Source organism: Lentinula edodes, assembly GCF_021015755.1.
Source record: "Lentinula edodes strain Le(Bin) 0899 ss11 chromosome Unknown C8R40scaffold_15, whole genome shotgun sequence".
NCBI lineage: Eukaryota > Fungi > Basidiomycota > Agaricomycetes > Agaricales > Omphalotaceae > Lentinula > Lentinula edodes.
The window spans coordinates 28,778-42,598 of record NW_025764321.1 but is presented as its reverse complement, the minus strand read 5'-3'; the positions used below and the strand labels follow the sequence as shown (position 1 = coordinate 42,598).

General features: G+C 47.0%; 5 protein-coding genes across 5 annotated transcripts; 4 read left to right on the top strand and 1 right to left on the bottom strand.

The window, feature by feature from the left end:
- Positions 1 to 1,960: 1,960 nt before the first annotated feature.
- C8R40DRAFT_1044143 (uncharacterized protein) lies at positions 1,961 to 2,677 on the bottom strand (the record flags this gene model as incomplete). Its single annotated transcript, XM_046224215.1, has 2 exons — positions 1,961 to 2,296; positions 2,345 to 2,677. Coding segments are annotated over 2 exons (669 nt in total), but the record flags the coding sequence as incomplete, so codon positions are not given.
- A 1,832-nt stretch (positions 2,678 to 4,509) lies between these two features.
- On the top strand, positions 4,510 to 5,740 carry C8R40DRAFT_1043572 (uncharacterized protein; the record flags this gene model as incomplete). The annotated part of the gene is made up of 6 exons (XM_046224178.1): positions 4,510 to 4,610; positions 4,661 to 4,756; positions 4,802 to 4,891; positions 4,947 to 5,063; positions 5,413 to 5,551; positions 5,609 to 5,740. Coding segments are annotated over 6 exons (675 nt in total), but the record flags the coding sequence as incomplete, so codon positions are not given.
- A 1,804-nt stretch (positions 5,741 to 7,544) lies between these two features.
- Positions 7,545 to 8,190, top strand: C8R40DRAFT_1069003 (uncharacterized protein; the record flags this gene model as incomplete). Its single annotated transcript, XM_046226064.1, has 2 exons — positions 7,545 to 8,027; positions 8,086 to 8,190. 2 exons carry the CDS (start codon positions 7,545 to 7,547, stop codon positions 8,188 to 8,190), a joined length of 588 nt encoding a protein of 195 aa, XP_046086872.1.
- A 467-nt stretch (positions 8,191 to 8,657) lies between these two features.
- Positions 8,658 to 10,370, top strand: C8R40DRAFT_1069002 (uncharacterized protein; the record flags this gene model as incomplete). Its single annotated transcript, XM_046226063.1, has 2 exons — positions 8,658 to 9,812; positions 9,999 to 10,370. The coding sequence occupies 2 exons, from the start codon at positions 8,658 to 8,660 to the stop codon at positions 10,368 to 10,370; spliced, it is 1,527 nt and encodes a 508-aa protein (XP_046086871.1).
- A 1,621-nt stretch (positions 10,371 to 11,991) lies between these two features.
- Positions 11,992 to 13,290, top strand: C8R40DRAFT_1069001 (uncharacterized protein; the record flags this gene model as incomplete). Its single annotated transcript, XM_046226062.1, has 2 exons — positions 11,992 to 12,129; positions 12,181 to 13,290. 2 exons carry the CDS (start codon positions 11,992 to 11,994, stop codon positions 13,288 to 13,290), a joined length of 1,248 nt encoding a protein of 415 aa, XP_046086870.1.
- Positions 13,291 to 13,821: the final 531 nt, after the last annotated feature.

Below are 13,821 nucleotides of genomic sequence, written 5' to 3'. Positions count from 1 at the left end.
CCTATTCGACTCTACTTTGACGTTCTAGCGAGTACAACTCCTACTACGCAATATCGTACGGTTCCGCACTCTTCCTTAACCTCCCTACGCCTTAGGGACCTCTCGAGACCTCTTAGGAACCCCCTCAAGGGTCATCATCTTGTCATCCCAACCACTACTTGGTCATTCCCGTCCTCGGTCGCGGTTCCCGTAGCTCCCTTCGAGCTCCAGCCTGCTCCTAGCACGCTACAACATAAACGTCCCTATACCAAAACCTATCCCAAGACCTATTTTGACCCAGGTCTTACACTGAGATTGCTGAGCATGTTACCGGGGAATGGGACACACGGCGCAGGCTAGGATGCCCAAAGTTGAACATTAACTTGCACAATATTCCACGAGAATGTTGTCCTTGAGCCACACAGTTAGAATACCAGTTGTTCTTGACCTGTTCAAATCCTTGGAATCATGAACATCCATCTGCAAGAGATCTTGCATGTCGAGATTTTCCCCAGTAGTGCAACAAAATATCATATATTAAGATGGAAGAGAGAAGCAAAGAAAGTTTCAATTTAAGCGCCCATTTTACTCCCACAATGTCAACCAGAGCACTGCCACATTGTGAGTTCACGGTGTGGCAGTGCACGGGCATTAAACCTCTGAGGCCAGAGGTATGATGTCATACCTTTTCACATAACTTCTATGACGTAGTCCCTGCATACTTCTCAGCTCTGTTATGGGTCTTGGAGGCTCGCAGTCCACCTGAGAGATTGTGTACTCATTTTGGCAATAATCATATCCCACAGCTATACAACATTGGTTGTAGTGTAACAACTTAAGTCTCAGGTTCCTAGCATTCCCTAAAAGCCATTGCTGGTCATGGATTCAATATGAACGGCTACACCATAAGCATTCCATAGCAGCTTTGTAGCACAACAAGATTCTGTGTGACCAGATTGTCGTGACTGTGAATGGGTCCCCAGTGAGACATATAACCAGCTGTGCCTACAGTAAACCAGCACCGTGAACACCTTCACAACAAGCCCCAGTGAGGGGGAACATTGTTTAGAAACCAAACACGGTTTTCCTCAGGATAGACAAGCAACAGTTCGCATTCTCAGAGTGGCGAGTCTTCATTAATGTGGCATGAAGTGCATAAAACCCTTCCCATGCCTCACTTAAGCCCATATCATTGAATATCAACATTAGCTTGTTGCACACCCTCCCAGGCGCATATCTTAATATCTCACCCAAGAATATTCCAGATAACCCCTATGAATTTTACTGGGAAATAGTTTTCCAATTGACCTAATCACCAAAAACTGGAAACAAAGAAAAAAACAGTGAATATTTTTCAATAAATCCTTATTTCTATTTAGTTCAATCCAGTATTGGTACCAACATGACATGTACCCATCAGTCAATTCTCGTGTCTCAAGTTGTTCATCATGAAGGTACAACACAGGTAGGTTTGCATAACAACTGACCCGAACATTGTCACTCAATATACCAAACCATCAAAATTTCCATTGAGGAGTTCATCATCACTAGGCAATACAGGACGAGTGCAGTAACAATACAAATTATTTCCCTCTTGGCAAGACTTGCACAAGTTGTGGTTGTCTCGCCATTCACACATACGGGTTGTTTCTGGGCATTCCAGGCAGACCATATCCCAGTGGATCAGCACTCCCAACGGGAATCCTAGGCTTTTTTGCAAATGCACGAGCTGTAATTATCATCAGACAAGTTGAAAAACAGAACTGAGAGGGACTTGCTCATCGCCTCCTCAATAAATGGTGACATTCCAGCAATTGCTCTCCTTCCATCTCTGTAGAGAAGAAGGTCGATACACCTAATATGGCCAAAGTGAAAGGGTACATCACCTTTACAGCTTTTAGGCCGATGATCCTAGCAAGCATGATTAGACAGGGCGGGGTATTTGAGAGCAACAAATCCAATTTACCCTTTTCTTACATTGTCAACAAGTGATAGCCCCACAGGCTTTCATATTACCACAGTGGAATAGACTGCCGCGAGGGCCTTCAATAATGCACTTGAAATCGCAGAAAGGGCACTCTTCAAGGCCCTTCAGACCAGCCATTTCAATCTCGTTCTGCTGCCTGACATGCTCATACAGCTCCAGGAGATTACCAGGAAGAACCTTTTGAAGAATTGAGACAGGGAATGCAAGATTACATCCCGACTGATCTATGCAGTTGATATTAATGTTATGGACACCGAGCAAAGTTTCTGCGTAAGATTTCACACATCCTGGGCAGAACAGATGCGCATCCGGGCATTGCACCATTTTGTCCTATGTGAACATCAGGAGCAGATTCAGGAAAATAAAAAGGATCAATACAAAAGGGTATGTCCCGAAGCAGCATCCGCACTCCATACCCCCCTGTTGATCCAATTGCTCAGCCGTATTTCTATCCAACTTGACGTCTTCATCCTTCAGCTTTTCTAATAGCCAAGCGCGCTCCCGTTGAAATTCAGCATCCTCCAACGCCCGACCTTTCCCCTTGAGAGATGAAGTGTTGATTGTCCCCTTTGGAATGTACTTAAAAGGCGGCCCACGCCGCTTTTCATCACGCAGAAAGAGGTGTGTTGGAGCATACAGAATGCCATGAGCAAATAGTGTTTTCCTAATGTGATTCCTTGGTACGTCCGGAAAATCCACCAGGAGATGCTCCTAAAACACTGGAATCAACAAACACACCAAAGCCGTAAATGGATAGCACTCACCATGCACAAGCCCTGATAATCAGGACCACCCTTCTGGTTTCGGTCTACCCGGGAATAGTCGACCTCACCGAGCCGAGGCCTTTTGTGCCCCCCTCCCTCAAGCTGACCTTGCTCTGTTGAATTCCGCTTTTCTACCCTCCGACCGGAGGTGGGCTCGAACAGCGATTGGATGACTGCCTCCAGCACCTGATTCTGACCAACAGTGAAGTGCCGCAGGATTAGGTCCCTGGCCAACCGCGGCTGCACATCAGGAACTAGCTCCAACACTTGAGCAAGCATTGCTGATACCGTTTTCCCCTCTGCTTGTGGTCCAATGAGTTGATCACCTTTGGGCGGGTTGAGTCGCGCTTCATCAGTTGAAGTTGCAGCCGATTGCTTCCGAGGCCTGACTTTGTGGAAATGTTTCTTGGTATACGCTGTTGGAGCTGGTTGCTTCCGAGGCCTGACTTTGAGGACATCTTTCTTGGTAGGTGCATCTTCATTGTCGCTAGAGTCGGTGAGTTCAATAACACTGCATTTATCATCGTCGCTGCTGGAATCTGTAATTTCGATAACATCACAAACAGGGTTCAAACGTCTTGTAGTTTTTTCGGCATTGGACCCGGGAAGTGCTGAGCTAACGCGTCCCCTGGTTTGAGTTCACACCAAAGACATGGATAAAAGTCTGGAAAGTTTAGCATATAATGAGGGTTTGAACTGAAGCTAGGTTTGATTTGCTGCTCATTGAAGTAAGCAACAGCTGTGACTTGTGAGTAACGGTGAACGAACGTGATGTGACCACAATCAGAACCCGAGCGCCTGGACACTTTCTCCTAACCCATTCATCACCAAGTTTCTACATGATGCCTCCTCATGAATCTTTTCTTGGCGGACAACGAAAGCGCTCCAAAACCAAGTATGTCCCTCAGGGCCCCTCTTTGTTTCACTGCTGATATACCTCGTAGATGGGACAATCCTCCCACTCCGATCCCATCCACTTCAAACGTATGTGTCAACACCGTCCTCAAGATCTCTACTTTATAATGTAATCCAGACCCACCAAGAAATCTTTCGTCAGACATGGGGAACTAGAGCCATGATTCATGCAGCTGCAGCTCTACCCCCAAACCACTGGAAAACTATTCATCCTGGTGCGTGCAGATATCCATTCCCCTCTGCAAGCAGACACATCGCTCATAATCCCTTTTAGCATCAATCAATCATCACCAGGACAACACTCTTCAAGCGGAACCTTGTCCCTCCACCTCTTACCCACCCCAGCAAAAGGATGAGCGAGATTGCTGCCCTGATGAAGCTGTGGGCATTATTAGCAGCGAGGAAGAGGTCGTACCTACACAACCCCGCCATGGTGAAAATTCCCCTTGGTGGAAGCAAAAGGATAACCTATCTAATGAGTCTGCAGACCACTCGGATCCTCCACCCGTGGAAATCGTTCAGGCTCAGCATTTGACCCCCTACAAACCAGAAAATCCACACCAAGACCCTGGGGCGGTTACAGCTACTGGGGATCCTCAGCGCGATTCACAGCAGCTTTTAACTGTACAAGACAACACTGGACACTCCAGAACAGTAAAAGTAAATTCCCTCGTTCCTCCTGACCATCTGACTAGAGCAACAGCGTAAAAGAAAGGTGAGCAGCTAAAAGGTCCCTATGTCCCTTTTGCTCAACAGGACAGCAACAGAAGCAGTCCGCCAAACCCCTGGAAGAAATGTCAGTCAACCCACACTGTCTCGATCGCGTGGTCTTATTGAATCTTCCGAAGTATCCTCAGTTACGAGCCTAACAAACGCACGCGAGCTGTGAACATCACGAAAGCTGATTATGAAAGACTGCTTCCACACCAGTATCTAAACGACACTGTAATAGAATTTGGCCTCCAGTAGGAAATCTCTCACATTACTTATTACTCATATCTGACTTCACCCCCAGGCTATGGCACCATGAACTTGCCATGGAAAACCCCGAGTTAGCCCAACAAATACATATCTTTAATTCATTCTTCTATCGCAAGCTCAATAAGGACAGGTATGGACAGTGCCAATCTACGACCCCCTTTCTGAATTAAAATAGTATTCAGGCAGGATACGAAAACGTCAGACGATGGACATCTAAATTCGATATTTTTGAAAAAAAATTCGTCATTGTGCCAATCAATGAAAAGTTAGTTTAATCCCTCCATCGCTGAGTGTCGTCCATAACTAAACCTCACATTCAGCCAGCACTGGTATCTCGCCATAGTTTACCAACCGGGGTTGGTTCTCCTGCCTTCCTCAGAACCCAGACTTCCCAACACAAGTCTCCCTTCTGACGTTCCTCAAGACACAATTTACCAGTATGCGCCTGATGAAACTATCTTGACATCTTCTGGAGATGTTGAATCCTCTAGTGAGAGTGATGCTGAGGAGACAGTTCGTATACAACTATTGACGGTCAATAATCCACCCTCCCCAAACGCCAATGAACCCGATTGTCCCCCACTCTTCCCAGGATGAAAGCGACGACCACCAGTTCATGAATCTTGCAGAAGAGCATAATGTAGCTTCACTACCCCCTTACACCCCTGCCGCACCTCCGAAAGCCGTTGCTCCAAGTGACGATTACATCCGTGCTATTGCACCCACAACTATTTCCCGGTGTGTTGGTTCCCTGCTTTTTTAAAAATGCTAAACACTCCATCCTAGGCCCATGATATTCACGTTTGATTCACTGGGTGAACAGCACCCATATGTCATCGATATTCTTGGCAAGTATCTCCAATTAGAAGCTGGGGACAAGAAGAAACTTTACAACACCACGAAGCCCGGAGGTAGAAATATCCCGGTCAGCTGAGTCTCAAACAATCCCTGATTTTGGAACACTCTTTACATCGCTCTCTAGGTCCCCACGCAACCCAACTCTTTGGATTGCGGTATTTACATGCTACACTTCGCACAGGTTTTCGTGAAAAAGGCAGAATACCTTTCTACAATCACGGTGAGTTCAGCTTATAACTACGCGCGACCTTGTTAACACCATCTGATTATTAGCAGACCGAAGGCATCCGCCCACAGGCTGACTGTCGGGTCGACTGGGACGGTCATCACCTTGACCGTCTTCGTAATGAGCTCAGGACCAAAATTGGTGTGATGTCAAGGTCCTGGCAGGGTACGACATCATCTACACAGCAGGGATGTTGATGAGGAAAAAGTGTCTATATTGGGCGTTACCATCCTGTCAACAGTAGCACCTTCGGCCCGCAATCCATTCACTGTAGACAAATATGACCAGAGTAAAACATGCAATAAAGTTGGCTAAATGCCATGCTTTGTTCCTCAAAGAAGCTCTCGCGGACTAATTAGGTTAAATTTTCTTTAATTGTCAGTGGGGTGCAATTTACAATGTCTCAAACAAACATAATCCACGCTCTCCTCTTTCCTTTTTAAATGTAATGATGGAATATTGACTGAATCATATGTTTTTCGCACTTATCATGAGCATTAGGACCTACTGTGACAAATGCTTGAACCATTTTGACGCACATCCTGGTAGAATTTTGCTACGTTTATTTATCCTTAAGTTTACCTAGGCCGCAATCATGTGACAAAGTCATGTGACCCGCGAATTCCACGCGTAAATCAATCACCTGCACATCCTGCACCTAATCAACAAGCATGTCCCAAGGTGGTAAGTCCCTAGAGTTCCTTTCACCAGATTAGTCTGAAAGGAAATGCTGCAATAGCTGATCCTTCTCGGTGCGGTAGCCCAAAGCGATCTGTCCCAGATTCAAAAATGGCCTCGACCGTAAGAAACCCATCAGCCCAACTCCTGGAGGAATTTCACAAAGTATTCCGAAGTGGCAGAAACCTCGGAACCTATGCAAGAACCTCTGATTGGAGTCACCTTCAAGCTGCTTTCCCCTGCTTTGATTGTCATGAGAAAAACAAAATCTGCACAATCATTACGATGGACAAACAATGCACGAGCTGCAAGAAACATCCCTGTCGGCACCACGTAATCTGTAGTCAATGTGGTCATCACACCACTTGTACCCACGCAAAACTGGTCAGATACTTATACTTCTCCAGATTCGCTGGACTCGACCTGGCGCATGCAAGATTGTTCTTCCGAAAACATTGTGACGATGAACAGGAGAAGAGTTATTGTTAAGATCATGTACACCGTGTAACCGTGCCAGAGCCACAAGGTGTCTAAGTGCGGAAGACGAGTGGGACAGTAGTGAAGTTATTAACAACACCGCCGTTACGCCGTTAGTCCCCGGAGAGCGAGAGTAGAGAGAGAGAAGCTAAGTAGCAGCCAGGTCGGAGCGGCGGTATCGCCGATGACGAGGAGCGGACCAGAGAACGTTAAAGTCCTAAGGTCGAGGAGAACGTACTTCAAGGCGTTGAGCCTGAAGACTTAGAGAAGAGTTAAGTTGAGAAGGGAGATCTAAGTTGATCTAAGTTAATAATTAAACTGAGGAACTACAGTAGCGTACAGGCAGTATTTATATCTACGGAACGGCGCATCGGTGCGGAGCGCCAGACTAACTACTAGGAGCTATACGAGTAGTACCTGCAGGGTAGAGTAAAAGACAATAAGGAGAGACTAGAACGAAAGGATATGTGTAGCGAGAAAGAACAATAAGAGAAAGATTACAATAAAGGTAGATCTTCGGAGTGCCGAGCGGCGGGATGGAGGCCCGAGGCATGGACTTGACAGTTATGGCATAAGTCAAGCTCTCTGGGCGAAACTCCACACGTCGTTGAGCTCTTCTACACCGGACCAACACCAAGCCCTTCGATTGAGAATCAGTCGCCCGCGCCCTGAAAAGCACATGCTATTACCCAGTGACGTTCCGCCAACACAATCCAAGAAGACGAAGTTGTCCGTCCCTGAAACACTCGTAGAAGATCCCCAACCAGCTTGTCCTGTGCCCACCACTCGCCGTTCGAAATTTAAACCCTCCATTCTGCGTTCGTTCAATCCGCCTCCTCCAATTTCTACCCCCCAAAGTCAATCCTCCAGTGAGCACAGTACAACCCTGGACCCCCAAAGTCTTCCCCAACTGGAGACAAACGGCAGTACCTCGTCATCTGATAGTATTCAACGGAAGCCAAATGGCAGTCCCGAGCCGTCAAGTTTGGAGAGAGAGCTGGCCAAATTGACCTCACTCCTCAAAGACACCGCAGCCTTACTCGCCATACGCACGGAGGAGGTCCAACGACTCCAGCATGAAGTAAAAGTCCAAGCGCTTGGCAACACCCTCTCTCAAGAGTATGTGACACTCCAGAACCTCCTCCCTGGACCGCCTTCGATTGTAAGCTTTCCATCCTTCAACAGGTACTGAACACTGTTCATATTCTGTTTTCTTGCAGACCCTAAGGTTGAAGGTTCAGAGAATGCAGACGGAGATGGAACAACTTTGCGCTACTCATGAACGCACTGAGAAGGATCTCGCCGAGATGAAGGATCTCCACTAAAACCTCCAGATGAACTCGATTCCATTAGAAGAGCACAAACGAATACTATCTGCACTTTCCTCTGCACAGCTCCGGTGCCTACAGGAAACCCAGCATATCCAGAAACAATATAGCCAATCAACGAGCTCGTAAAACCATCTTGTAGATCAGTTTCCCTGCTCCCTGGTCACGTAATGCTTGATACCCAGATGAAGATACATTTCCAGCTGTTGTAACATCCGTCGTCGCATTATTTCTTGTAGCTCTATGTACAACCCCTCCAGACAGTCACCAATTGAATCCTGTATTTGTTCCCAAAGCTAATAAAGATTTAACCAGCAATTGTAAGCTGATATCTGGAAAGTTGAATTATAGTTACTTCGGCAATATCAATTGTCAAGGCGGCGTCAAAACGCTGAGCCCATGGTGTCTCATTGATATCACGTGACGAAGTTTCTTCTTGAACTCCTTCCCCCAAAATTGCAACAATGGCACCATCTACACAAGATCCCTCTCATGGCAACAATGCAAGACCCGATCATTCTTCTCCTTCTTCAAACTCTACGAGTACAGTGGGATCCAAAGAGAAATGGACTACTGTCACAAAATCCGATGAACCTTCGTCCTCGATACTCTCGTCTTTCCACAAAGTCTTTGTTAACGGCGTCCCGCTGGCAGACTATGTCAAAGAAGATCCTCATTGGAACCTTCTGCTCGATATTGCTACTCCATGTATGGAGTGTGAACACAAGCGTATTGAGTGCACCGTTCCAGCAAAGTACCCCCGTTGCGAGCCCTGCGGCAGCAGTAACTGTAGTATATCGCACCTGGCTCGTCACCGTGCATTTGCCAGACAACACGGGAAGGACCTGGCCTTCAGTCGGAAATTTCTGGACGAACATGGCGTGACAAAGAAGGACAGTTATACAATCCCCTTGAACTATTGGCGGACGTATGACTCCCTGTTGCGCAAATGGAATCATCCACCTGAGATATCGGCCGAATTTCGGATATTCGAACAAAATGAAGACCTCACCACACAGGAAACTTCCCCAGATCCACAAATCAACGAATCTTCTGTGCAGCTCTTGTCAAAACCATCCAAGGAGAAGAAAAAGGTGCCCAAGTGTTTGACGGAAGAAGCTACCCCGAAGGATACTAAGAAGGGCAAGGGATGGGCAGAGGAAACCACCGCGAAGAATACGAAGAAGGGCAAGAAGCGTTCAGCAGAAGAATCCGTGCCTCCGGATACGAACAAGGCGAAGAGGCGGTTGACAGAAGAGTCCCTGTCCAAAGATGACGAGACGGGCAAGGGACGCTCGGCTGAAGAAGCTCTACCTAAGGATAATAAGAAGGGCAAGGGCTGTGCGGTAAACGATAGTCTTGACACCCTCCAGCGTGAAAGCAACGAAAGGTCCCAGGAACACAATAAACTCCAGGAGGAATGCTCGCTTTCCAATAAACGCCTTTGTCAAGCACAGCACACTTTGGACGAGAGGAACGCAATGGCCGCCCGCCAGCAGGTGCTGATCGAGGAACTCAACGAGACCTTACAGATTTACGAAAGCAGAGCCTCGGGCGCCGAATCCCTCATTCAAACCTATTATCAGGATTCACAAGATCCTCTTTCAAACCGGGGCAATGTTGAAGATAACCTGCTCTCTGAAATTCTCGCAAACTCTCGCTTTGAAGACAGTGCGTTGCTGGATGCAGCCCAACACGCTGGGTTTTCAGATTCACCCCCAGCTGCGATTGAACCACCACTCCATCACAGGATGTTCCCAATCACATCTACGCTACCCTCTCTCCCAATGACCTTGGATGACCAGCTGCCTGCTGTCCCCAATTTTGACCAACGCATGGTGCTATGGGATCATTACCTTCAGGTCTATTTGGAAGCACTCTTGAATGGAACCCCGCTTGAACCTGTATGTCGTATTCTCGATGATCCCCTTCGCGAAAAATCCCATCCTCCAGCTGTCGATACGAGCCTGCCCCACGGCGGTGTGGAACCTACCGACGTGGCATCTGATGAGTCCTATGTCAAGAATTTATCAATGTCTTGTGGTGGTCCTGTCCCAGGTTCCCCAGATGAAAACATAGCCACAGCGTCCAGCAGTTCTGTTTCCATAGTCGACGGCCCCATTGAAGAGAAAACTGTTGATTTATCTAGTGACAACGGAAGCCTTTTTACCCCGTAGTGATAAAGTAACAAGTACGCACAGTTTGGACATTTTTCTTGGTGTTTCATGTTATCCCTCCCCTTTTTGTGTTCCAATCAACCTGTTTGATTTGAATAAATGCAGCAGATGAAAGAAATTTTGAAGACCGGTTTTTGGGTCTTGCCCTGAATTTTCTAGTGGCCTAAAAGTCTTCGTTGTCCCACAACAAGAATGTTTAGTCATAATTGACCGGAAATTTACATACACCCCCACAGAGTTTCCAAGTAAGCTTATATTTTATAATATTTCAGAATTCATCAGGTACCTCCATAGTCCGGAAGAGCCTTGATGGCGCAATGAACCTTGCGGAGGCACACTATTCTCCCACGCACCTCCCTGACAATTCGTGGAGCCTCTGTTGACCTTCCAGACACCATTAGAAACTTTCGAAACCCATCAGGAATAAGTTCTGCACCTTCACCCCCCACAAACCTTCATTACCTCTTTGTATAACCCTTCTTGGTACCTTCATAAGCCTCTGCAAACCTTCGTAAGCCTCTGCGAACCTTCATAAGCCCCTCGTGACTCATGGAAGACTTCCTGGTACCTTCATAATGCCTGCGTAGACCTTCCAAAGTCTTGACAACCTTCTAGATAGTTTAAGAAGGTGGTACAAGCCTTCCTTGTACCTTCATAGCACCTGTGTAAACCTTCCAAACGCTTGGTAACTCTCAAATTACCCTGGGAAGGTTGTTTGAGTCCGCGTGGTACCTTCATAAAGCCTCTGTCAACCTTCATAAGCCCCTCGTGACTCGTGGAAGACTTCCTGGTACCTTCACAATGCCTGCGTAGACCTTCTAAATAGTCTTAGAAGGTCGTAAAAGCCTTCCCTGTACCTTCAGAAGACCTTGGTAAGCCCCTCCTGACTCACGGAAATCTTTCTGGTACCTTCATGATGCCTCTGTAGACCTTCCATACAACATCAGGGACCTTCGGAGAGGTTGCGACCCCCATTAACTGTCTACTATTTGCCTGTAGCTTCCTAAAGCATGACAACCTTCTCGAAACTCTTAGAAACCTCCTGGGTACCTTAGCACAGTTTTATAAGGCTTGCTGATACCTTCATAAGGGCTTTCACAACATTCCAACCTTGAGACCTTCAAAAACCTTCTGGCTACCACATGAACATTGTATAAGTCCTCCTGATACCTTAGAAAAGCTTCTACAGACTTTTCTACTCCCCGCTCACCTTCATTTGCCCTTCTAATCCTTTTGTAGTGCCTGTGCAGACCTTCCAAAGACATTACCACATCTTAAGGAAGGGTTGAGGGACTTCAACCGAGCACCATTCGCCTCGTACACTGTTACCTTTGGTCAGGGATCCTGCACAGCTGTTCTAGGAGCACGCATGTACCCGTTCAAGCTTGGGTTGTAAGCAACCTGTTCAACACACTTGCCCAACCCAGAATTCCGCTATTGAGCGCCCAAAGAACTGCCACATTGTGAGCGACACAATGTGGCGGTGTACCGGCGTTAAAGTGCTGAGCCCAGAGGAATTACATCATACTGTCATGACAAAAATCCATTGACGTCATTCCAGACACCTATTTTCTCATCAATATATGCATTAGTTTTTACAGACATCAACCACACCACAACAATGGAGAAAATCGCTAGCTCCCCAATCTCCAACCTGCCCCAGGAGATATATCTCAAAATCTTCAGTTGGTGTTGCATTAGAATGGTCATTCTCAAGCCTCCTTGGCGAAACTACCTGCCAACGCTTGTGCTGGGACAGGTGTGTTCCCATAATTCATCAGCAAGAAGAATCACACTGATCTCTACTCAGGTGTGCAAGCTGTGGCATGCAATCATAGAACAGAATCCTCAGCTCTGGTCAACATTCTGTGCAGAAACAATGGGCCCAGAAACCGCACTTGCTGAGGTTCTGCGCAGATCCAAGCATTCCCCTCTGGATCTCACCATCTGGCTGCAAGGTTCACTACTACCATCCTGTCTTCTGACCACCGCCCCTAGAATCCAGCAACTCTCTCTACTTGCCTTCGAAGGCGAAAATTTTGTCTCCCTCTTCAATCAAGAATTCAAATTTCCTGCACTGAAGTCCCTTAACCTACGCCACGGAACTGTTCACGAAGGTCCATACCCAATTATCGACCCCTTCAGCGGTGCCTTTGATTGTTCCGTTCTCACTTCTCTTCTGGTCTCTCGCCTCTCTTTTCTACCCTCACACCCTCTCCCATCCATCAGGTACATCTGGATTGATCACATGCGGCTAGACGATGCATGCAAACTCCTCACCCAGTGCCCCAACGTTGAGGACATACACATAGGATCCATTCGCCTAGAGCACTTTCCGGGCAACATGGTACCCGAACCGTCGTTTGATTTACCCGTTGCCCTGAAGTCCTGTGTTTCTCTTTCCCTTCACACTCTCACTGGCGGCGCCATAGTGGATACCTCGCTACAATGTTTCCAGCTTCCAAACCTAACCTCACTCCAATTCAAACGGTCGTACTGCCCTACTTCCAACATCGATCTTCTACAACATTTCCAACGTCTGATGTCTCTGAACCTCCACAACATTCGCTTGTCTAAAATCTCACTCCCGCAACTCTTAAGCAACCTTGCAAATCTTCGGCACCTATCCTACTCTGAAGACGACCCGTGGGTGGAAAATCCAACTGGTGTTAAGCTCTTCAGGTACCTTTGCCTGCATCAATCAGCTGCCTACCTCCCCGCACTGGAACACCTCATGTTTAGCGTGGAGTTCCGAGTAATGTTCCACGTTCTTACCTTTTGCGCACTACACACCCACTTAGATCAGGTATACTTGACGTTATTAAAGCAGGAGAACCAGCCGCCTCGTTATGAAGAACTCTTCACAGCCAGATGCAAGAAATTGGCGAGAGTCAGAAAATATAACATTGAAAAAGTGTGATTGACATTGAATAGTAGTAGTAGTCCTGTAATACTTACCAGCTACCTTTTTTTCTACATGAGATTCCACATACACCATCACACCAGGCGCAAGATGCCCAATACACTTCTCCCCCCATTCTCTTCTGTGGTCCTCACTGAAGAATCCCGTTAGCTATCAACATCCATATTCACCTCAAGAGACCCATGTATAGTTGACACTCCTCCAGTCCAAGTGGTGCCATCAAGGCTACCCAAGCCCTGAGCCATAAGCTTTCAGGCGGTTTCGGGCCCTCTCCATGTAGCTCTTACGCGCGGTTCTGAGGACTGTTTGACGATTATCCCACATCCAGTTCATTCCGCATGAGCAATATACGGGATGATTCCAACCATAGACAATACGCTACTTAGTTACCTGTAGGGAAAAGACCAGTGAGCACCGTGCCCCAAAATGAAGGTGCTCTTGATCCTACCCAAGCCCTTGCCTTCTTGAGAATTTATCACCTGTTTTCCCTCCGTACCCAAATCAAAGGGACAGACCAGACGAACATAT